Below are 22,881 nucleotides of genomic sequence, written 5' to 3'. Positions count from 1 at the left end.
ATAATATTTTTTATAATTTATAATAAATTTTGTACGTGCATATTTTAATTTTTAAAATTTTTCGCATTTTTCGTTCGTTTCAAATGATTTGTAATTCAGAATTCAGGGTAGAATTCTATTTATACCAATAAACGTGATTAATGATGGAACAATCACTACAAATTGCAACGTATATATATATGTTTTCCTGTATTTACGTTCTCGTTCCAGCCGGCATGAAATGGCTATATTATCTAGCGTTAAAATATGCTCAGGAAGTGCGTTGCATTGCGGTTGAAGCGTTTCGCAAAAATTAGATCCCGTGCCGATTGAGTGCGTATGCGTTATAATAGCACTATTATGTGGTCTGCATACTAATGTAAACAATGCAAAGTCGAGACACTTAAAAGTATATGTATAAAAAATGTATTACAAAAAAATTTATAATAATAAAATTAAAATCTTATTTTCTTTCCTTCGCTTACTAATCCACGATTTCAAACCATCATCCTAATCTTCATTATAAATCTTTTTACAGTTTTCTTATCACTTATGGTTAGTCACGATTTTTTTCCGAATCTCCCTCATAACGATCTATTGAAATCATTTTTCAAGAACGGCAAAGTTAGGGTTGAGAGAGATTATCCTCTGGTTTGAAGTCACCTATTGGGAAAGGATTTTTGTGCCGTCTGAGTCATCGTGCCGTCTGAAATACTCGATATATGTATCATCCACGACGTAATCTCGAACATGGATAACCCAGCCCGTGACCGCCGGTTTCCATGGAATGCCGGGACACCCGTTACGCGAGTGACGAGCGTGAGTCACATCTCTGCAGCCACGAAGGGAAGCAGGAGCATGATTCCAGACAATAAAGTCGTTTAACGATGGCACCGTCCGCGAGGCACTATAGACACGGTCGAAAGCGCGACTCGAGGTCGCGGAAGATACGCGCTCTGATCACTTTGCACGCGCGTACGGATAATAAACGGTGTGTTTTCTATCGCAATCTCTTTGTCGAAAACATCCTGTATCTTTTTGTAAATTTCGTCTGTGTCTAAAGTTTAATCTATAATATGCCTTTTGCTTCCTGTATTTTTACTTTCTACCACTTTCTATTCTCTGTCTATTTATTATCTTTTCTTATCCCGTTCCTTTATTTATAATATTCGTTCGAGATAAAAATTGACGAACTTTGGAAGAGAAGAGAAACACAAATGTCGATAAAACGATCGCAAAGGGGAAAAAGGAAAGAGGTAGAAAACAAGAAACAGAAAGCAAAAAGAGCACATTGTCGATTAAACTTTAAAACAATATTAGAGTAAAATTTTTTTCTTTTTTCTCATTTTTTTCCTTTTCTTTTTTTTCTTTCCACTAATTTACTTTTTTCTCCTTCCATATTGCTTTCTTAACATTAAACTCTTTTTCTTTTACTGTGTCATTGTTCGTTTGTTTGAAATAACGAACTTTGTCTGATGACAAGTGGAGATAATAATTTCAATATTAATACCATTGATGATTATAATTGTGAATCGATTGCAATTGAGTTATTGCGAAAGACTCTTATTAAAAGGTACGATTGAATTTTATTTATTATTTAATTTTAAGACTATACTCTTGTAATTATATATTGTTTAGTTGTTACAAAAATTAATATCGATCCATCGTTGCAAGTTGATACAACAATTGATTTTTGTGAGACATTCAGTCATGCGATTACAGTGAAGCGTGTGATGGACATTACCATTAATATCGTTTCATTTAATAATAAATATTGAAGGAATTGCAATTCGATATTTTATATATATAATCACAAACTTCTTAATTTTCTTCTTAGTTTAGCGATCCCCTACACGCTCCCGAAGTTTGGTCATTTAAATTCGGGACACCTTGCATATTTTGTAGATAATATCTTGATCACTTAAAAAAAAAGAAATATATTTGTATCTTCTGACATTACCTAGATTATAAATGAAAGTATCGAATCGTGACTTGTCTTCGATTTCCAAAAGTATGTTTCCTAACGTAAGAACCATGTGAAAGTTTTCTCGTCTAATTTTTATTCCTCAGGCTTTATGCAATTACAGTAAATCGCGGCTTCTGCGTTACTTAGAATTCCGCTTAGTTACTTAGAATTTCGTGACATAAATGTGCTGTTCTCTTTTTATATTCTCTTCCTAGAAGTGTGAAGATTTGTTACTTTGAAGCGGAACATCGATCATCATCGGCGAGCATATCGTTATAAGGCAAATAATTAATCGCAATATTTACCTTATAACATTCTCGATTTACGTACAAAATGATTCAACAGTTGCATCATTTACAGTTATTTCCAAAAATTCTATGCGTCTAATTGATCTATGCGTTTCTATGAAAGAGAGATTTTTAACCTCAGAGTAATCTTTTCAAATTAATATTCCACGACACAACTTGCATACAAAATTTAAATAAAGTCTTAAAAATTGAAGCAAATAACAAATTTTTATACATTTTTGTTTGATTTTAGATATATTTCTATAAACTGCTGAACTGTGTACATTATATAAATAATTTCTTTTACAAAGAAATGGATTTTCTAATTACTCCATCAAATTCACGTGCAGCAGCCACACTTAACGTACTGCATGTAACATACGTAGTAATTAAAGTCCATCTTCTTTGTGATTCTTGCGAAACCATGCAACAATAATGCGCTTTCGCGGTGACTTATGCACATGAAGAATTATCGGGTGATTATTCTGAAGTAGTGACTCAAGCGTGCAATTACACAAAGTATATTCGCTAGTAAAGTTTCGCGCACGACTCTATGCAGTACAATATATACGACTGAATCTGTAGGAGAAGAAACTGTTATCAATGTAATCGTACAGTCGCTATTATCTCCACCGTTATCTTGTATAGAATTCTTTAAGTGTATCTATAATGTAAATTATGATACTCATCTGTATTTTTATCGCAGTTAAATCATCGTCGAAATAAAAACCTCGTTAAGTTTAAAAAAATTTTGCAAAATATTACATCTTACATTACTTTTGATATACATATAAAGTTAATATTTTCATACTAACAGGTTATTTTATAATAAAACAATTTTATAATTAATTTTATGGTACAATATTACGATTTTAATCCCTCATTTTAATCAATGTAAGCTTTTCTTGCACCAACTTCATGCGAATATCTTATTAATTTTTTAAATTAAATACAAATCAAGAGATTAAAGGATGTGACAAAGTAAATCAATATATAATAATGCCTGTAAGAGTTGATAATAAATGTTAATGTATTTAATTTATTCCAATATATATAATAATCAACAATACTGTCAATAATAATATATCCTTCTACGAAAATCGAAACGTACGTAGTATTATTATTGACTTTTTGTACGTTTGTAATATTATTGTTGATTATACATATTAAAGTAAATCAAATACACATTAATTATCTGGTCTCAGCTCTTATAGGCATTATTCTATTCATTTAATTTTTAAAATTAATCCTATTCTATTTTCGACAGATTAGATAATATCTACCTCGATTTATAATCCATAAAATCCTGCGGTTTTGACGATAAATATATGAGTCTTTACTCATTATTCGTAACTCTATACAGATCGCCTTTTGTGTACTCAGCTGCTGACTAACTGCGTAAATTCCTCTCAGGCGTAACATCGAATATGCTGATCGAAAACAACTCGAAAAATAATTGAACTTTTTATACTTTTTTTTACTTACATTAAAATATGAAGAGGATGAATTAAAGTTCTTTTTAATCAATCACCAACATCAACTTTAAAAATGTCGATGAAAACTTTTATTACTGACGAATAATATTCTTTAACTCATTATCAGATATGTTTCTTCAAAAAGAGATGTATATCATATGTTCATTTTAAATTCTTGAAATACATAAAGGAAAATACCTAAATTCTTAAAGAGCGAAGTATAAAAAATAATTCATAAAATACGGAGAGAAGTGTTTTAGTGTCTGAAGATTTATTTAGATATACACATAAATCTCTGAAAATAATTTTGCTGGATTATCAAAATAATTTTATTGGAAATTCAAATTAATTATTAGAATAATTAATTATTAGAATGTTTTTGCAGCGTTGCTTATTTTTCAGTTTCCAACATAATTATTTTAATGTCCAACTAAATTATTTTCAAATTTGTATCAGGCAAAATTTTAAATCTTTCAGTAAAATCGTTATTCTTTGTGTGTAAAATATGTGAAATATATTGTAAATTAAGAAAGGAATTGTACATAAATCGTTTATCAAAATAATTACAGAAGACGCTTAAACAGTTGCAATAACATTAAAACAGCATTATTATACGTTTAAAGCGTCTTAATGGTTCGACAAAATAATTATCTTCAGATTTGTATCTATCTAAATTTTTAAATCGTTCAAACAAAACCATTCTCTCTGTTTATCTACGTCATTACATTTCGCACATTAGTCTTATACACGTACCCTTCCTTCGAGTAATATTTCAACATGGAAGTTTTATCACCTTTTCCTCTCCCCTGAGATATAACTTCTTTCAAGGAGGTTCGACATCCTCAATGCTAATCCGCTATCCAAATTGCGATGAAACCTTCGGCATCGAGAAACGTTACACCGAAGGCTGCCGCGGCGCGGAAGGTGCGCGCGTGTGTGAGTGCACGCACTCATACACTCGTTTTCCTTAAAAAAAAAGCGACGCTCTCCCGCATTCTCTTTCGCGTATAGTCCGCGGTGCCATGAGATAATGTAACGTTACAACGGGGCACGCGCTCTCGCACGAAGTCAGTACGCTCGTGGACGCGCGCCGGGGCGAACGTAGGGACGAGTTTCTGGCGACGACGACGACGACGACTCGAGTCCAACCGTGCGGTACTCTCGAAGTGCTGAATCCGTCGCGAGGGAAGAAAGAAAGAGACTGACACTTTTTCGACCTCTCACGTGGTAGTGCAACGAGCAAAGTGAGTGCGACTGTCTGTCGCTCGTAAGAGAAGAAAATTCATCTCGTTGGCGCAATTTCCGCGTCGATTATCTTCGCGAGTCAATTTTTCGGAGGACCCGCGCGATTTCGGGAAGAATCACTTGCGACACTTGCGATTAATCGTCCGCAACGGCACGATTTGTGAGACGAATGAGTGAGTCGCATGAATACAACGAAATCTGAGTTTCTTTGAATGAGATCTAAGTGTCTCGCGTATAACAAACGGGCCATCGTTCTTTGACGCAAAACAGGTAAAGTGAAAGGACCTCGGTGCTTACCGAACATACGACGTATGTACAACTCCAAAGTCCATTACGCCGCACGTACACGACGTAATTGACAATTAAAAGTCACTATACGGTCTTTGTTTTAAATTATTTCACAATCGCGCGCGCGCGAATTAGCGGTCGTTTTGCAGTAGAGATCTGTTCTTTTTTTTATATATAGCTAAAAACTTCTTGCATCGTTAATTCTTTTTCTTTTTTTCAATGTGGAGAAAAAAAGAGTAGAAATGAAACGTGCAAGAAATTGAACTAAAAAAAAAGCAGACTTTACATTATGATTTGTATAAAATGAAAATGAAAATTGCGGACTCCGCGTTTAATTGGAATCGCATGTATATGAAATGTCGCTCGCGAGTTTGCGAAATCTTATTATTGCAAAAATACTGTGCGACATTCGATATTCGTTTTATTATATTACGAGTATAATAAAGAGACAGACGCTTTTGATCTTGCAGATAAGCGAATAAAAATTCTTCTCGAGCTGAAAAATAATTGGCTAAATTGAACGAGAGGGATTGAACGAAATAGATGTATTATATTACAAAATGTTACAAAATAGAAATATATATTTTTTACGTTAAAATTATCATTCAATGAAATTCAAATAATCCATAATGTCTAAATAAATTGACAATGATAGAACAACGGATTGCAAGTTACTTTCTCCCAGGTCCCTTTAGACGCGTCGCGCCTCTTAAGATTTTTGTCATTTCAGTTATGTTTTACTTGGAAGCATTATCTTCTATATTTTCGCAGTACATTCTGAACATGTAAACTTAGTACGTGCGCTATCAATCGGATTTTATCGGACACTTGGCTCGTTACTCGTTAATGCATGACGTCGAAATCTGCACATGCATGCCGGTATTTATGTACATGCATACACCGTGCATGTGTAAAGAAATGTATGTACGTAAAATTAACGTAGGGTGCAACGATCGATAACACTAGTTATACTGTAGTAAACGCGAGGCGAAAAAACGATTGCAAGTGTTAATCGCTCAACAAGTATAAAGTGTTTACAATCGTTCTATTTCAAATTAAATTAAATCTCTCTTTCCTGATTTAAATAAAATAATCTTTAATACTCGAAAAAATAATCACGTTTGTAATCAAATGATGAATGAAAAATTTATTCTGTAGTCACGTTAATTCGATGCGTTCTTTTTTTTGTAAATATTTAAAAACTGGAATAGTGATTAATTACTCACACATTTTAAGTATTAAAAAGCACTGAAACAACAGTAAATAATTAAGTAGGTATATATTTCTATGTAGATTAACAAAATAACTAATAAATATAATTAAGTTGTATAAAATAAATGATTAAATCTCTTACGGTACAGAAACTTGCAGCAACATTGCTGCAACGTCTGTAATTTTACTTACTGCAATATTAGTGGAACGTTGCAATGTTGCTGCAATTTCGTTGTAATAAACTGTATGAGAAGTAATTTTCAATATCAAATTGGCTACTAATTAAGTGGGATTTCTCTGTAAGAGTTCAATAAAGTTCTTATTTGACTTGATGATCGAATACTGAATACTTCTATGTTTCCGCTTTTATATAAAACGTGCTCTTATATTGTATATATTGGACGCCCTTCGAGAATACGCTCCAGTTTATCGATTTCAACATTGGAACGCCTTTTCTACTTTAGACACGCACTTGAATGCAAATGAAGGGACTAATTGTAATTGACATCTTGAATGCCGAATTGTGTATATTCCGTTAAAGTATCTCGTCGCGTTTTTCGCCCGAGCGAATTTTTGCGAGCCTCTCGAGCCTTTCAACGTTGACGTTGGCGGAAGTTAGAGAATGATAATCATCGCAACACCTGGCGGACTTCTAGTTCGGGGAAACAACTGAAACCGTTTGACCCTTCGTCGTATGTCGGTTTAACGATCGGGCCGCACGAGTCTCGGCACAGACACGCATTCCGACGAATTAACTTTAAATGGCTCGCAGGAGAGCTATTTGCCTTACTCCCGCGAAGCTCAGCACGTGCGTCTAAACCTAACTCTTGGGTAAACTTTTTGGTGGAGTCCTATTTTAGAAACGCACTAACCTCTGTTCCGGGAACTCGTGTTTTGCAGCGTGAATGAACGCGTGTGTGTCCTATACGTATATATGTACGGCAAATCTTATCAAGAGTATTTAATCTCTTTTCGCTAATAGTCGCGATATCATAAAACAATAAGTACATGTGAGATACCGATAATTATACAATAATCTTTATTTAAAATCTGATTTTTTGATATATTGATATCACGGTAATATTCGACAATCTTTATGATGTAAAATTATCAATAAATATTAATAAAATATGAATAATTTCGAAATGGTTCCTTTTTTTTTTACTAATTATTTAATGTTCAATTAATTAGGCATATAAGAATATTTTGACATAGCAGTTATTTAAAACTATAACTGTCGAGATTGAGACCAATATGTTTATTTTTAGAAATGTCCATTGTTATCAACTTTTATAAGGATTACGAAACTCAAATGACAAAATTTATTATTGATAACATCATGATAACATCATGATGATATTTGGACATTTGATCATATTGAATTAAAATATATTTATTTTGATATTAATAGTATGTGTTTAGCTAGTAATTTAATTTTTGTCAAATTAAAAGATCTTTTCATTTTTTTGGAAATCAAATTTTTTTAGTTATGTTACTTTTGAAATAAGAAAGTGATAATAAAGAATTAATCGTGACGCGTTATTTTTCTGTAAATGTTGATTATGCAATTTAATGATTCAACGATGATGGTGTTTACAAAGAATTTAAGCACATATACAAGATGCATACGTTTTAAGAATTTTGTTTATCCGTCTAAGACGTTTGTTAAAGTGACATATTCTCAAATACGAGTTTCTCAACAAAGACATATCGATATGTACTTATCGGAATTAATGCGTTTTGTGTTCATTGGCAGATACAGAAATTTATCAAGGTGGTTGTTGCACCGTAAACAAAATTTTTTTCAGTTAAATATAAAAAGATAGAATATTAAATTATTATTTAAATTATATATTTTCAAAATATTATTTAAATGTATAATTCATGAAACGTTTTAGCTTGAATTGTATTAATACAAAAAAAGATATAATTAAATCTATTTTATATAAGTATATATGTTCTTTATATTATATATAGGAGTTTTTTAAACTAAAAAATATTTTTATGTAACATCAAAATTATGATTAAGTATTTCAGAAATATGATAATAATAATGATAATAATAATAATAGTGAAAGATTTGTTTACTATATTATTACAGAACATTCTCACCGTATTCTATTATAATGTAAAAATTTTACATAAAGCCTGTTCGCGTTGTTTGCACTTTTTGCACTTGAAATCTTTGCTTTCTCTCTCTTCAACGGCCAATTATATATTTATCTCGTTTTGAGTACAAAAATTTTTTAGAAATTTTAAGCAATACGAACAGACCTAATTTACATCGAATTCTTGGAAAGACACGTGGACTTAAAACTCTAACCAAGAAATGGTCAATTCTGCCATATTCCATCGTGATCGATTACAAAGCTTAAAATAAACGAGATAACAAGTGCACTTAATTTCACAGGCACTATGAATAAGACGGAATTCAACATTGTCCTGAGCACGGAGCCATCGAGGACGTCTCCGAACGTGATTCACTCTCACATTCCGGTGCCGAGAATATCGGCCACGATCAAGGCTCAAGAGAGATGTCCTCCAAAGCGTGGAGGATCCTTCGAGAAGCTCGGCCGCGGGACAGGCAATGTGGCAGCCCAAAGAGCGTCCTTCGAGAAGCTCGAAGCTTCAGTCGCACAGCTCAGGTCACGCAACAACAATCAATTGTCGACCTCCACGATCGAGATCCGAAAATCTGAGGAGAAGATGACGCCGATGAACGTTTCTAAGACAAACGACGTTGTTAGGCTCAACAGGAGCAACAGCATTTTGGAAAGCAAGTGGAAGGGCAAATATGAGGATTCAGAAAAGAGGCGGAAACACCTGCTGCAGAAGAGTGAAGCTGGTAATTATTAATTAAACGTCGCGTTGGAGAACGCAATAGTCGAACTGATGCGATTGTACTAAATTGCATACACCTATAATACAGGATGTTACTTAAATAACACCCACTAATCATATAGTGTTATTTCTGATTAAAAAAACTGCGAATTGAAAAATCCTCTGCTATTTTGTAATTTTCTCAATATTTTTTTTTAGTTATCCGATGACCAACGAACCAAAATGTTTGAAATCGACGCATAAGGCATCTTAAAAGTGTCTTATGCATTGATTTTATCCGTTTATTTGACTATCTTTAGAAATTAATATTTCGTTAACTATTGCAAAAATTTGTAAAATTATATAGGACTTTTCGACTCAGTTTTTTTTTTTACGAAGAATAGCACTACGTGATTAGTGAGCGTTATTTAAAAAATACCCAGTATATAAAATTCAAGGCCTACGTTATCAGATATTTCGAATGATTCGATACGTTCATCCGATTTCATGATTAAACCGTCCTTGTACTTCATAAGGTAAGGAAAGCAGACTTAAACGACTATTTATGAAATAATTCATATTTATATTCGAATATATCGAAAATCGAGAGTATTCTTGACAGTTTTGAAAGTTTTTTTCGATGTGTGAATATAAGCTCATCTAATTATTCGGCGTCGATCTTTTTGTTAGACTTTTATTAATAAAAGTTCATAAATAATGGAAAGCGTGTTCGCCACAGTTCATGGACAAATTGATTGAGAATGTATACTCGACTATCACACGTCGTGATTCACTTCTGCATATAAAATGAAGGCAATGACGCTGTATTAGTCATACTGTTTATACGCGATAGAATTATAAATCGACGGGGACAAAATATTATTGATTCGAAATATTGTGTTTTTTATATTCTTAAAACGGTATGTTGCATCGATTGACGAACGATTAGTGAAGCTGATCGGTCGAATTTACGTAAAAAAAGCCAGGCACTGAAAACTGAAGTGATGCGAAAGTGAGATATTTTAATAATTTTCTTAAAATATCGTTTGCATACGATTTGTAATTTAATTAACAAACGCTTTATAAACGATTCATGTATAATACATATAACATGACGCGTCAGAGTTCCAGCATCAGAATATTTAAAGATAATATTTGGAGTATGGCATCAAAAAGAGAAAAATGCAACGATGGTAGAATAATATGCTAATCAAAACTTTGCAAAACGTTAGAGTAACTTCAGCATGCATGTGTATATACATATGTAATACATATGTAATACAATTTTTTGTTTACTTTAATTAAAAAATTATTACATACCACGTTTGATGAACATTTTGTCATCGGTGGAATTATATGTATTTTGTTCCACAATATGAACCTTTTTTTAAACCGATGACGTCGTCAACTGTTTCTCAATAGTTCTAAGGATTATGTGACCTTAATCTTATTGTCGACTTATAATCGCGATGTTTAATAACTGACTCATCTAGCCCACGCACATCCATGTTTCATAACTATTATATAATGATTAGAAAAAGAAATTAAAACATTTTACGAGATAAAAAATTGCATTCTACGTCGTAATCTCGAACATCTTTTGCAGTGAATAAGGATCACGTAGAATTGGAGAAAAAATACCAACAATTACAGAGAGAAAATAACGTGTTACAATCGCAAGTTCAAGAGAAGGAACAGAAGCTCCTAAAATTACGGACAGGTGCGTAGCTGACAATGTGACTTGAACAATGTTTATTGAAATCTTGTAAAAAAAAATGCCCAAGAATTCCCGAATTTTCCAAATATTTTTTTAAACTGTTCAAAATTCTAAAATTAGTCAGAGAATTTTTTAAGAATATAATTTTGAAATAAATTTGAAGTACAAACATATTAAAAATTAGAAAAAGCGATTTCACGAGACTATATTTTTTTACAATAGATAGTGTATGTGTGTGTATTTAAATCCGCAAAACCAATTCTTACGAAATTTTCAAAAAAAATTTTCTTTCAGATTTTCTTAAGTAGTAAATATTTTGTTGAAGTTTTATCTCATAATATGTAGCCGAATCTTCTCTAAAGTTATTAAGTTCATATTCCTTTTTAATAGTTTCCGAAGCGGTATGTAAAGAATACGAACAATTGAAACATCAATACGACGTGGAAACGAACGCAATGCATAAAGCTATGCAACAAGCCTCTCAGGTACATGTTTATGATAATTTAATCTGTGATATATAGAAGTGATATATATATATATATATATGTATATATAAAATATATTAATAGATGATTTGTAATCTTAATCACTAACAAATGAGAATTTTTGTATAAGTGATACGTAATTATTGTAAAATGATATACAATTTTGTTATATTAGTGGTACCGACAAAATCGCGAATTGAAGCGAAGATCTCAAATCATGGCGCAGAAGTTTCTACATAATAATCCGGATGAATCGTTGCATCTCGATATGTCCGATGAAGTGGACTCGAACTTCGAGGATTTGGATCAATTAAGGCAAACGGTGAAAGGTCAGTGCAACTGCTTTTATTCGGTTACCGCGATTGTTACTTATATTTCTATTTGCTCTCGAGATTGCGTTAACAATTGAGTTTAAACAAAGTTAGCAGACCAGCAGTTCTAAGTGGAACATTTGTTTTTTTCAGAGTTGAGCGGTGAAATAGCACGATTACAAACAGAACTTCATTCCGCACGACTTCAGGAATTCGAGGCACAGGAACAGGTGACGCAACTGACTACGCAGTTGGAAGAGGAAAGAGTCCTCCGACAAAAAGGTAAAATAAAATCTTCCATAATTACGCGATATGCAAAACGCAATAAACTGATCGATTTATTTCTGTCGCAGGCGAAGAAAAAATTAACGAGATGAAAGTGCACAAGGAAAACATGGAAAGAGTCACGAAAATGGTAGCGGAGGAAGTGCAGACCTTGAAGACACAATGCGATCGTGAAAGAGAAAGCGCGAAAATGCTGCAACTGGAAGCCGAAAGGGTATGTCATTACGATCATTAAAATTTAATTTCATTAATATATAATTTAATTACTGAAATTAAATAGAAGGAAGAATTAAATGGCCAATTTTGGTCGTAAACGGACACTTTTAAAATCTATGCAGTTATCATCTTGAAAAAAGTCCATACATTCATAAAAGAAAGTTTATTCACCCAGGAAAGCTTGGGAAACCTTCTAAAAATAATAAAGTAGATTATTTGAATGTTTTGCAAAAACTCATTGTGTCTAATGAATAACAGATTTTCGTCACGAAAATGAATCTATAGATGAAATTACTCTATCATATTACGTTTTCGAGACACTTTAGTACGTACCTTAAACTACAATTTTCGCCACATTTAAGTTCAATTTTCTCAAAACATGACACAATAGAGCAATTCTACACACATCCACACACGCACATACATTTATGGATTCATTTTAAAATAAAATATCGAATCTTTGTAATTTTTAAACGACGTATGCGAAAAGAAAATAAGATTTGGAAATTAAAATGCATTAAAAATATATCGCTTTCGCATATATTGTGTTAATTAGCTGGTTATTTGTTTAGGTCCAGAAAGAACGAAACGTCTTAGCGCATCAAAGCGCTCTTCTTATAGCCGGAGTCGGAGATGACCCGAATGGGAGATTGTTAACTGTTTTACAAGAAGTGGAATCCCTAAAGAGGCTATTAGAAGAAGAGCAGCAAAATCATGCTTCTCAAATACAAGTGTTACAAGAGAAATTAGAGGAGAAAGAATCAAATGTAGAATTTGAGATTGTCGAGGAGAAATTAAAGCTCGCGGAATCAGAATTAGAAGTAGTTATTCAGAGAGCCGAAAGGGCGGAGAAATCGATGGAAGAATTGGAAAATGTTGTGCATTGCTTAAAACAAAAAATCAAAGAATTAGAGGAGAAAGTTTCGAAACCACCGTTACCGCCACCGTTACCACCACCTCCTCCACCACCACCGATATCGACGATTGGTCAGTCATCAATAAAATTGTTGACTAAAGAAAAATTGACCTCAGCTGTAAGCGATATGGAAAATATGCTTGGTATTACGCCGAAAAAAACACCTACGGTTGCGCAACAACCTGGTAATTATGTACAGACTTATATATTATTTTGTCGATTATGAATTATTTTGTTTTATTGTAAATATATATATAAATAAATATATATATATACATATATAAGTTATACAATGCAGTGCTATGTATCTAATTTTCAGCTATTGATGATATTATTAATCAAATCAAAGGGGGACGTTTCACGTTGAAACAAACAGATGTAAGTTGAATTATATATGAAATATTTAGAATACATCACAAAGTTGTTTAAAGTAACATTAAATTCTCAAACATTCTTTAAATTCGTGTCTTTCGGATATTTGTTTTTTAACAAAATGCATCATATATAGAGTGTGTATGCGTGTATTTCTTTTGGTTTTAACCTGTTCATTTGAGCATGACATTGATTTTAGAAACAAAGAGAAGAAGAGAGGAAAAGACGACAAGAAGCAGAAAGTAAACCACCAGCAGTTTCTGAAATGTTAAATATTCTCGGTACTATGAGAAGAAGAGCCAAGCCAATCAGGCAATCATTAAAGTTTGCAGACACAGCGTCATAGTAATGAGAATTTGAATGGATATATTTGTAATTCCAACAAAAATTTAATGAATTATATATAAAAAATTAGTTAAATTACACAAATATTACTATTATTTGTACTCAATACATCTGTTACATTATGTGTACATTCTGTCTTGTAGATCTTTTGCTCAACATAAATTTACACAAAATTTATTTATTCGACTGTAAAAGTAATTTTTATACTACTATGAAAACCTTAAACTAGACGAGGTATTAAGTTAATGGCCATTTTGCAAATATTTTGTAAGTTACATGTTAAGAGAAATAAAAATAAAAGAATGAAAAAAAAGTGAAATTCTTAGAAATAGTTCATAATATAAGCATTATGTAAAAGATATATTATAAAATGTTTAATGTAATATATACTGTTATACGTTATATAGATATATATATATATATAAAAGAAGCTATATCTTTGAGAAGCGTATTTTTCGCTCATAAATAGGAAATTTTGCAAACAAAACTCACAAGTTCGGTAAGTGTAAAATAAAAAAAAAACATTACATAAGTTTAGAGTAAATGAATAATATTGCGGAGGGGTTTTAGTCGGTATATAGGCGCCGTCCGGTTAGGTCGACCGCGGCTTTGGCCGTCGGTACTTGCCGGGCGGTAAATCCGACACTCCCCGGGGAAGGTTCCCCCGGGGGTCTTGGAAAATTTCCCCTTCGAGAACAAAAAAAAAAGATGAAATTAGCGAGGGCATGGATAGAATCATATCAGTCCTTATATGTCTAGTCAAAGAGTTATCTAAATCCAAAGAGTTCCTTACGACTCTATGAAATTTTTCCGTATAAACAGAATGCGAGGTTTGAACTTGTGATCTGTGACATGAATCCGTCGCTCTCACACATAACATGGCACCTTTCGAATATATAAACCTAAGTACGAAAAAATGTACTAGATCGTTACTAGATCTATCTATTCTAAACTTATGTGTAAAGTTTGAGATTGTTTTTTATTTTACACTTACAAACCTCTCTTATCAGCCATATCGTTCAAGAAAATGCGTTTTGAAATTAATTAAGAAAACTGATTCTGTATTTTACCAAATATTGATTGCAACTTTGAAGCTTCAAAAAGTAATACTCGTCTATAAGGTATCATCTCGTCGTCCGTTTCAGTCCACGTTCCGGATAAACCACTGTCTGCTTCTTCTTCGACAGAAAACTCGAAACTAACAATTGCTTCTTCCGCAAAGATCTCCTCTTCTGGATTACTCCATAATACTGATGGTTCAGTACCGTTTTTATTCTTACTTTTTGCTTTTTTATCTTCTGATTTGTACAATTTACATATGAGTATGTAATAGGAAAAATTGAATGGCATATTTCTATTATTGGCACGTTTCAGTTCAGAAATTAGGTTTTCGAAAAGTGGTACTGAAATCTTAGCGGGAATGTTAACGAATCTCTCATTAATCAGCAAACCCAATTGCGCTGCATCGTTCTCCAATACATTTTTTATCATAGTATTAACTGCATCAGTTGCATGTTCATCTGCTAACTGTTTCAGTAGATGTCTTAACTGTTGTACACACAAAATGTTCTAGAAAAAAAAATTTTTTTTAAATAAATCTCAAATTGAAAGATAGAGATATTAATAATTTCTCAATTTGATAATGATTGTATATGATTATCAATTTTATTTACCTGTTTATCAGAAACATTAATGACAGTTGTAATACCAAATACATCATTGATGTCATTATCATCTTCATCATCAGATTCATCTATTTCTTCAGATTGTTTAACAACTGATCCTACATAATTTTGAGAAATTATTAAATCTGTCAATCCACCCAAGTCAATGTGCGCTTTGAGGAAAAGTTGTTGCAGTAATGTTTTAATTCCATGGTAGTCTGGATCTTGTGGATTGCGACCTTCAAAATCCACTTGAAACTCTATTCCCTAAAATTCATATTTATGATAATATTGCACTGTCTAATTTTATAAAATAAACAGATGTAATATTAATCATAATATTTTATAAAATAAATAGATATTATGTCAATTATAATTTATAACTGAAATATTCTAAGAAGATATAGAATTTGTAACAGATATATTCATGAAAATTGTGAGATTAACTAATGACATAAAAGCTGTTTTACTTATCCGAATTGTGAACAGATACAGTTTTAAAAAAAAATTAGCATGTTCAATATTTAATCAAGTTATTATCGTTTTATGAATATTCTAACAAAAATATATATAGCTTTCTTTTATATCAGTATAAAGATATTTGTAACTTTTACAACCTTTATTTAATGCTAACAAAAAAAAAAGATAAATTAATATCTTCAATATAAACTTCACGGTTAATTTTTAACCAAAGTTTAACTTATTACTTATTTCTTTTCAATTCTTGAACTGGAAAGGGATAAGGAATAAGTTAAACATCGGTTAAGAGTTAACTGTGAGTAGTGGAATTGGACATTAATACTTAGCTATTGATTGACATTACATCATATATGCGTTACACGCTGTATTAAAGTTCGGAGCTAAACCAACTCATTAAATCAACTCGGATCAGGTAAAAACCCGCTACATTCGAAAACGCTATAAATAATCAAGTAAATGGATCGACAGCAGAAGAGCACGACCGCGTGTTTGTTGAGTGAGGTTAACTGTTCGATCGTTAAAATATATCTCATAAGTTGATAGAAGTCTGCCTCACCGGGTTATTCGCGATCTCATATTCCTCGTCCTCACTGCTGGACGAGACGTGATTCTCGTCACTGTCGTGCAATTTTTGCTGAATATCACGTTTCTTTACTGGGGCAGCCATCACGACGTCACGTCATTCACGACTAGAGTGCCACCTTACGTCAGAGCCTTGCGTTACTTCAACACATGTTTAGCCAATTGTAAAGCTGTCTACAATGGCAGTAACCAGTGGCGGTAAGAGTAAGAAATTGATCAATCACAGTAGAGTATTCTTCTCACATTCGACCGTGATTGGTCAATTTTTTTTAGAAGGTATTACTATTAAAAAAAAGCTGGGGCTGCGTTTACAGTTATTACTAAATATTTTTTGTTCTGCGAATATTACTCGACTTTTATTAAAAATTTTAACATCATTATTCAAGTTTGATTATCAATATAGAGATGATAACTGCAGGAAAAACATTATAATTTTTTGACAATATATAAGATATATCATAGTATTGAAAGTATGTATATTTATTTATACAGGATTTACATAATAAAAAAAATCACGAATTCAATAATGTATTGTCAAAGTATTTATGTTAATAATTGCAAATTCTTATTAATTGTCGATAATGTTCGAATAATCGAAGAACGATATAATGGTTGCGTTCAGCAGACTCAACAGTTTTGCAACCGTTTTATGATTCGTCTCGCTGATTGGATTATAATTTTAGATCTAAAGGAATAGTCCTATCTCAGCAAAGAATCATAAAACAGTTATAAAACTGTTGAGTCTGCTGAACGCGACCATTGATAAATTATATCGTTCTTCAATTATCCTCGAATTTCCGCATTGATATGGTCACAAAAATTTGCCCAAAGCTGAGCGTCTTTAAAATATTCCAGTACCTTGTCGGTATATCCACGATAATTGATAATTCGCGCCGTCGGATTTCGGAGTCGTGTTTTGCTTTGCGCACGAGAGAGAGAAGATTCTGGGACGTGCAGTTGGATGGCGCCACTCGTATGCTATAGATAGGCGATTTGAAGTTGCTTCAAAAAGTCGGTTCCGTTTGCTTAAACTCACAGTATAGTCGAGATCGTTAAGTATGTGTTGCTGTAGTTCCAGTGGCTGTTACAAAGCGCGTGCCAGATAGCTCAAAAATTTGAGAATGCGATTACGCAAGGTACGATCATACGTAAAGTTTTAACTATATTTTTTATATATATATATATCTCTTATAAGATGCGATTTCATACAATAAGACTTCCACTTGTTATGCCTGTTTCCACCAATGCAGATTAACTTTAATCTCGGTTTAACTTACTGTTCATCTTTTTCTAATTTTCAGAATTAGAAAAAGTTGAAGAGCAAATTGAACCGAGATTAAAAGTTAATCTGCATTGATGGAAATGAGCATTATTGTTTACAGTTCGAGCATGGTTAACTAAACGTTTTGATTTTACTATCATAAATTCGTCAGTCTTATATTATCTTTATTGTGCAATGAACCTCTTAATGTTTCTGTGGATATTTAAAAATTAATTATTCGAAAATCTCTGTTGCCCTTTTTCGTCAATATGGATGGGCAAACTGCGGTGCGTAGATCACTTTAAGAGATAATATAAATTTTCTATACTAATATCGTGCAGTCGCTACGAACAATGCGAAAAATTGAATACACCGGAATACACATTTTTGACAAGTTGAAACTTATCGCTATCGCTATTCCCTCGCATTTTGTAGGGCTTTACACATGCAACGACATAAATCACAGCAAGTGAGAAACGAATAGAAAATACAGCGACGCGTCGCGACGCTTTCTAGCTCTTTATTCGTATGCGAGAAAATCGAGCATTTCTCCCGAAGTAATTGGAAAGAAGAGCGAGAATGACGAAAACGCGCGGAGGTGAAAAGAGCCATCGCGATTATCGCTGCGCGAAATCCTGTCTCGTGAAGTCCAACAACCGGGAGGAAAAGAGACCTCGGGGGAAAATTCGGACCGAGGGTCGCGAGAGCGCGGCAAAATTCAAATCCACCCTGATCTCCCAGAGTCGATCGCGTGCAGCGGAGCGAGACCGCGCGTCGCCGTTGTTGGCGCTGCAACGCCGAAATTCGATTAAAGTTCTCGCGCATGGGCCGAGGGAAATGCCGTTTTCTCACGAATTTCCCGGAGTCTGTCAGGTGGCACCACGGCGTACGTCGGTCCGGGCGCTACGCGGGGGCGGCCGTCCTGCGACAACACGGGGGAGAGGAGCCAGTGCTCTTTGTAGGTTATTGAAAAGCACGTCCCAGGCCTATAGACACTTTGCCCCGTTGAACGTAGACAGCAACAATTGACACTGACCAACCACCGCCACCACCACCACCAATCGGCAGTCCTCTTTATCCGTGCTCTCCCGTGACGTTTAGTGAGTGCTTTGAGCTGTGGCGCGGGCGGTGAGATGGCTGTCACTCTTTCTCTCTCTCTCTCTCTCTCTCTCTCTCTGTTTTCTTTCTTCTCCTGGACCACTCTTGATTTTCCGTCTCTTTCTCTTTCTGCCTCCCAATTTTCTGTTCCTCCGATGTTGGGTTCAAACGGATCGAGAGAGCGTCGTCATCCGCGAGCGAACGTTCCCTTTGTTTTTCTGTTTTCTTCTTTTTTTTTTTTACCCCTCAAAGAGGCGCGCGGAGATCCACTTTGCCGCAATGTCGGCGTGAAAAAGTTGGACCGTGGCCGCGGCCGTGACGACGTCTCGCGATCACAGAGAGCTGATTTCCCTCTAGATGTTCGGCTGAATGGATGTTCTCGACCGCGCCACTCTCCGTGGTTACACTTCGTCCGCTGATGTACGCGTGTGACATTCGCGTGTACCCACATTTCCATTTCCACCCTACATACGCACACTAACCACCCACCCACACACACACTCACACGCAGAACACGTATACCCACATTGCGATCGCAAACAGCAAACTGCTTCTGGTTTTCTTGGCTGTTCGATGTTTCTTAGCGCTGTTACGTATAGCGTATAGCTGTCTCACCTGCCTTGGACTGTCTACTTTACGTTCTCGTCTCCTGCGCTTCTATCGGGAACTCTCGCTTCTGCGGGACGTTTATCGACGCGGGCTCTTAAACTGGCTGGAGTCCCGATTTCTGCAAAATTCAGGAGAGAGGATTACTTACTTTCTCTCTTTCTCTCTCTATTCCTCCTCCCCTTCTCTCTCTCTCTCTCTTTCTCTCTATCTATCTTTCTCTTTCTCTCTTTTTCTCCTCGTTCTTCCATTGTGATGTTTAGGTAGTATAAATTTTACATGTGCATTTGCGCGACACACACTGTCAACTTCAATTATGGAACATTCGTATTTAATCGGCAGATATAGAACTACGATGTACCAAATGCAGAACACGCGTTCACGAAGCTCTCTAAGTTCCATACATAAAATAATGTTTATAAATCGGATTTAAAACTTACTTCCGATATAATGCCATTGCTTTAAGGAAAGTTACCGGTAAATCCACTTTTAGTGATTCTTCTTGTTTTTATCTGTTCTCTCAGCGGCGAATACATTCATCTCTGCACCGTGAATTGTTGCAGCGACGTGTGCGATGTAGTGTGTTACATTTCGACATATTACCACAAGATATAGTTACGTCCATTCCAATGTTATAGACTTATATAATACAATTATGCGAATGTTTATTCACAGAGTAAAGAGATCTCGGTCTTATCGCGATAAACAGCCATGTTGAAATTATCGAGGATTTCGCGACGACGACACGCATCGGGAGAAGGCAAAGGGATAATTGTGAACGGACTGGAGAAACGGGCCGACGTTTATTTCTATCAGTCGGACGTAATGCGGATAAAAATCCATCAATCCCCCGCGGGCCTGAGGATTGGGACGTTCTGATGTGGCGATTTATAACGATTACCCTTTTAACGGCAGGATGCACCGCGCCACGCTACTCCGAATCGCTGTTCCGCACGCACATCATTGCGCGCTTTGAGCCGTGAGTTACGTGAATAATAAGCGCGTCTAAACTGTGTTTAAACACGCGCTTTCGATTAGGACCTACGCAACGCTCCGTATCATCTCGTCCTAACTGTATGAGATCGAAACAAGTAGAGGCGCAAAATGAGAAAAGAATACATCAGAAAAGAAAATTTCAATTTTAGTAAATAATTTAATTGCGTATGACTATAAACTCATTGTTTCCTAGAAAACGTTGCATGTGTTTATTCGAAGATTCCCCAATAAAGCGAATCATTTATTAATCATAGTCAGTATATTTTGCAATATATATTTTGCAACTGCCACAACACGAATCTTATGTTTTGTAATAACGAACTTTTTTCATAAACACTCCAAAGAGAGTTTTATGTGTAAGACGCGAGGAAAATTCAAGTTTATCCCCGCGATGAGCTCTGATTTAAACGCGTACAAAGCGGCCGCGAAATTAATTCGATCTCACTATGCGATATCACACCATTACTAGCAGCCGCGCGAATATAATCGGCGAACCGCAACATCGCGATGTCAGTTCTTTCCGCTCTCATATACGCGAAACGCTTTTTTTCCCCGACCTCACGAGGTACCACACGCTCGACGAATGAAATTAAGCCATATGGCTACATCGTAGGGGCGTGCTGAGGCCGATGCGCCGCGCAACTGGTTGATTTATCGGTGCTTCCGCGTAGCGAAAACTAGCGAGAAGGCTGAATTGGATTACGGCGCGTGCACAAATTGCTTTATTCAAATGCGATTTTAGGTCGCGTGTCTTTCGCAGACTGCAAAGAGGGCAGGGAAACGGTGGAGGGCGCAAACGGGGGATGGTATTCTTCCTCGCCCTTCTTTCTCTTTCTCTCTTTTTTTTCTTTTTTTTTTTTATCGCGCGCGAGAGATCGTTTGCGCGTATAGCCTCGGTCGGGTGCGTGGTGGAGACGAACGATTATCTAATGATGTTCTCTGTTCTAAATTTTGCGAAAAAAGACTCTTTTAACAACTGTCGTAACAATTGATATAACATGTAACTTGTATAATATAATTAAGTATATCAATTATCTAATTAGAAAAGAGACTCTCATTTTTTATCTCGTTACGCACAAACGTTTTGATATATATATTCGCAGATAGGATATAAATATAAAAATCTTATTTGAAAAAAATATAAATGTGTAATACTGTTTATAGCCTTTTCTAAATTTCTTTCAACAAGCTTCTTTGTAATTTTGCAATATAATCGCGATCTAAATCTATTAATGGATTTCATGATCGATCTGATTTCACCTCGGCGAAAATGAGAAAGAAAAATCATCGTTCATCATTTATATTTTAATTCTTGACGTTGTATATTTTGATTTAACGCGTAATTGACTATGTTGTGATTTCACTCGTCCATCCACTACCTCGTTCAATGAGCTTCCCAATTAATAAAGTTAGAAAAGAGCAAGTGAAATACCGTACATTGAGTCTCGGATTGGAGAGAGGCAGGGGTTCAATCGCGAAGCCGACAGACACGAGAATGAGTCTCATAGAGAGGGAGAGCTTAATGACTACTGAACCATAATCGCAATCGGAATGCGTGCAGTGGCTCGTGACAGTTAACGTCGATGTAGTTAACGCCAAATGTCAATCCTATTTTATCGCGCACAAGTCGCGCACAGTTAGTATAAACACAAAGATATATTATATGAGAGCAACGCCACTGCTCTATGTAGATATGTATAGAGAGAAAGACAGAGAGAGAGAGAGGAATTATGTAAGCCATTCTACTGAACATGCAATGATCTTATTGCGGAAGATATTTTTAGAAACAATTCTTTCGAATTCATAATCTAAATCTTTCAAAGTTATCGTAGGAGATAATCAGTTTCTGCGATCTTCAAAATTGAATAGCACGGATATCTTTACACTTTTAACTTAATTATTTTTTTTTATTGTGAAAAGTTTTTAAATCTTTCATATTAAAAAAAAAATTAAGATTCGCCTCTGAATTCGTGTTGATTTTAAATAATAAAAAATAAAGTAACGTAACTGATCCTTCAAGCGTGCGTCATATAATGACTTCGCGAACCGATGACATTGCATATACGGTGTTTCTTGTCGCGAGAGAGAACATCGAGGCATTTCACTACGAAAGCTATGAAACGGAGAAAAACGAGCGCGAGGAGACAATTCGCTTTGAAACTTGGCTGGAGATTAATTCTCGACACGTCCATTTCGGTTCGTTCGTATTCCGCGGCTGCCGTCACATTTCGTTATCGATATAGTCGGGCTGGGAAAGAGGGCTGCGGCCGTGGGT

General features: G+C 34.7%; 2 protein-coding genes across 3 annotated transcripts; one reads left to right on the top strand and one right to left on the bottom strand.

Moving 5' to 3' along the window:
• Positions 1 to 4,925: 4,925 nt before the first annotated feature.
• Positions 4,926 to 13,951, top strand: LOC108771686 (shootin-1). Of its 2 annotated transcripts, none has more exons than XM_018537037.1 (10): positions 4,926 to 4,951; positions 8,863 to 9,297; positions 10,879 to 10,992; positions 11,380 to 11,474; positions 11,650 to 11,803; positions 11,939 to 12,067; positions 12,139 to 12,284; positions 12,859 to 13,387; positions 13,522 to 13,580; positions 13,774 to 13,951. In XM_018537037.1, exons 2-10 carry the CDS (start codon positions 8,868 to 8,870, stop codon positions 13,918 to 13,920), a joined length of 1,803 nt encoding a protein of 600 aa, XP_018392539.1. In that variant the 5' UTR covers positions 4,926 to 4,951; positions 8,863 to 8,867; the 3' UTR covers positions 13,921 to 13,951. The 2 variants fall into 2 exon arrangements, with proteins under 2 accessions (XP_018392539.1, XP_018392538.1); XM_018537036.1 differs by lacking the exon at positions 4,926 to 4,951 and adding an exon at positions 4,974 to 5,222.
• Positions 13,952 to 14,419: 468 nt separating this feature from the next.
• LOC108771713 (protein BCCIP homolog) lies at positions 14,420 to 16,736 on the bottom strand. The gene is made up of 3 exons (XM_018537073.1): positions 16,620 to 16,736; positions 15,593 to 15,850; positions 14,420 to 15,488 (listed from the first exon to the last, which is right to left on the bottom strand). The coding sequence occupies exons 1-3, from the start codon at positions 16,728 to 16,730 to the stop codon at positions 14,964 to 14,966; spliced, it is 894 nt and encodes a 297-aa protein (XP_018392575.1). The 5' UTR covers positions 16,731 to 16,736; the 3' UTR covers positions 14,420 to 14,963.
• Between the last annotated feature and the right edge of the window lie 6,145 nt (positions 16,737 to 22,881).

The sequence above is a fragment of the Cyphomyrmex costatus genome, unplaced genomic scaffold, assembly GCF_001594065.2.
Source record: "Cyphomyrmex costatus isolate MS0001 unplaced genomic scaffold, Ccosl1.0 scaffold164, whole genome shotgun sequence".
NCBI classification, from domain to species: domain Eukaryota; kingdom Metazoa; phylum Arthropoda; class Insecta; order Hymenoptera; family Formicidae; genus Cyphomyrmex; species Cyphomyrmex costatus.
The sequence above is the reverse complement of the archived record's forward strand: the minus strand, read 5'-3'. Positions and strand labels throughout refer to the sequence as shown.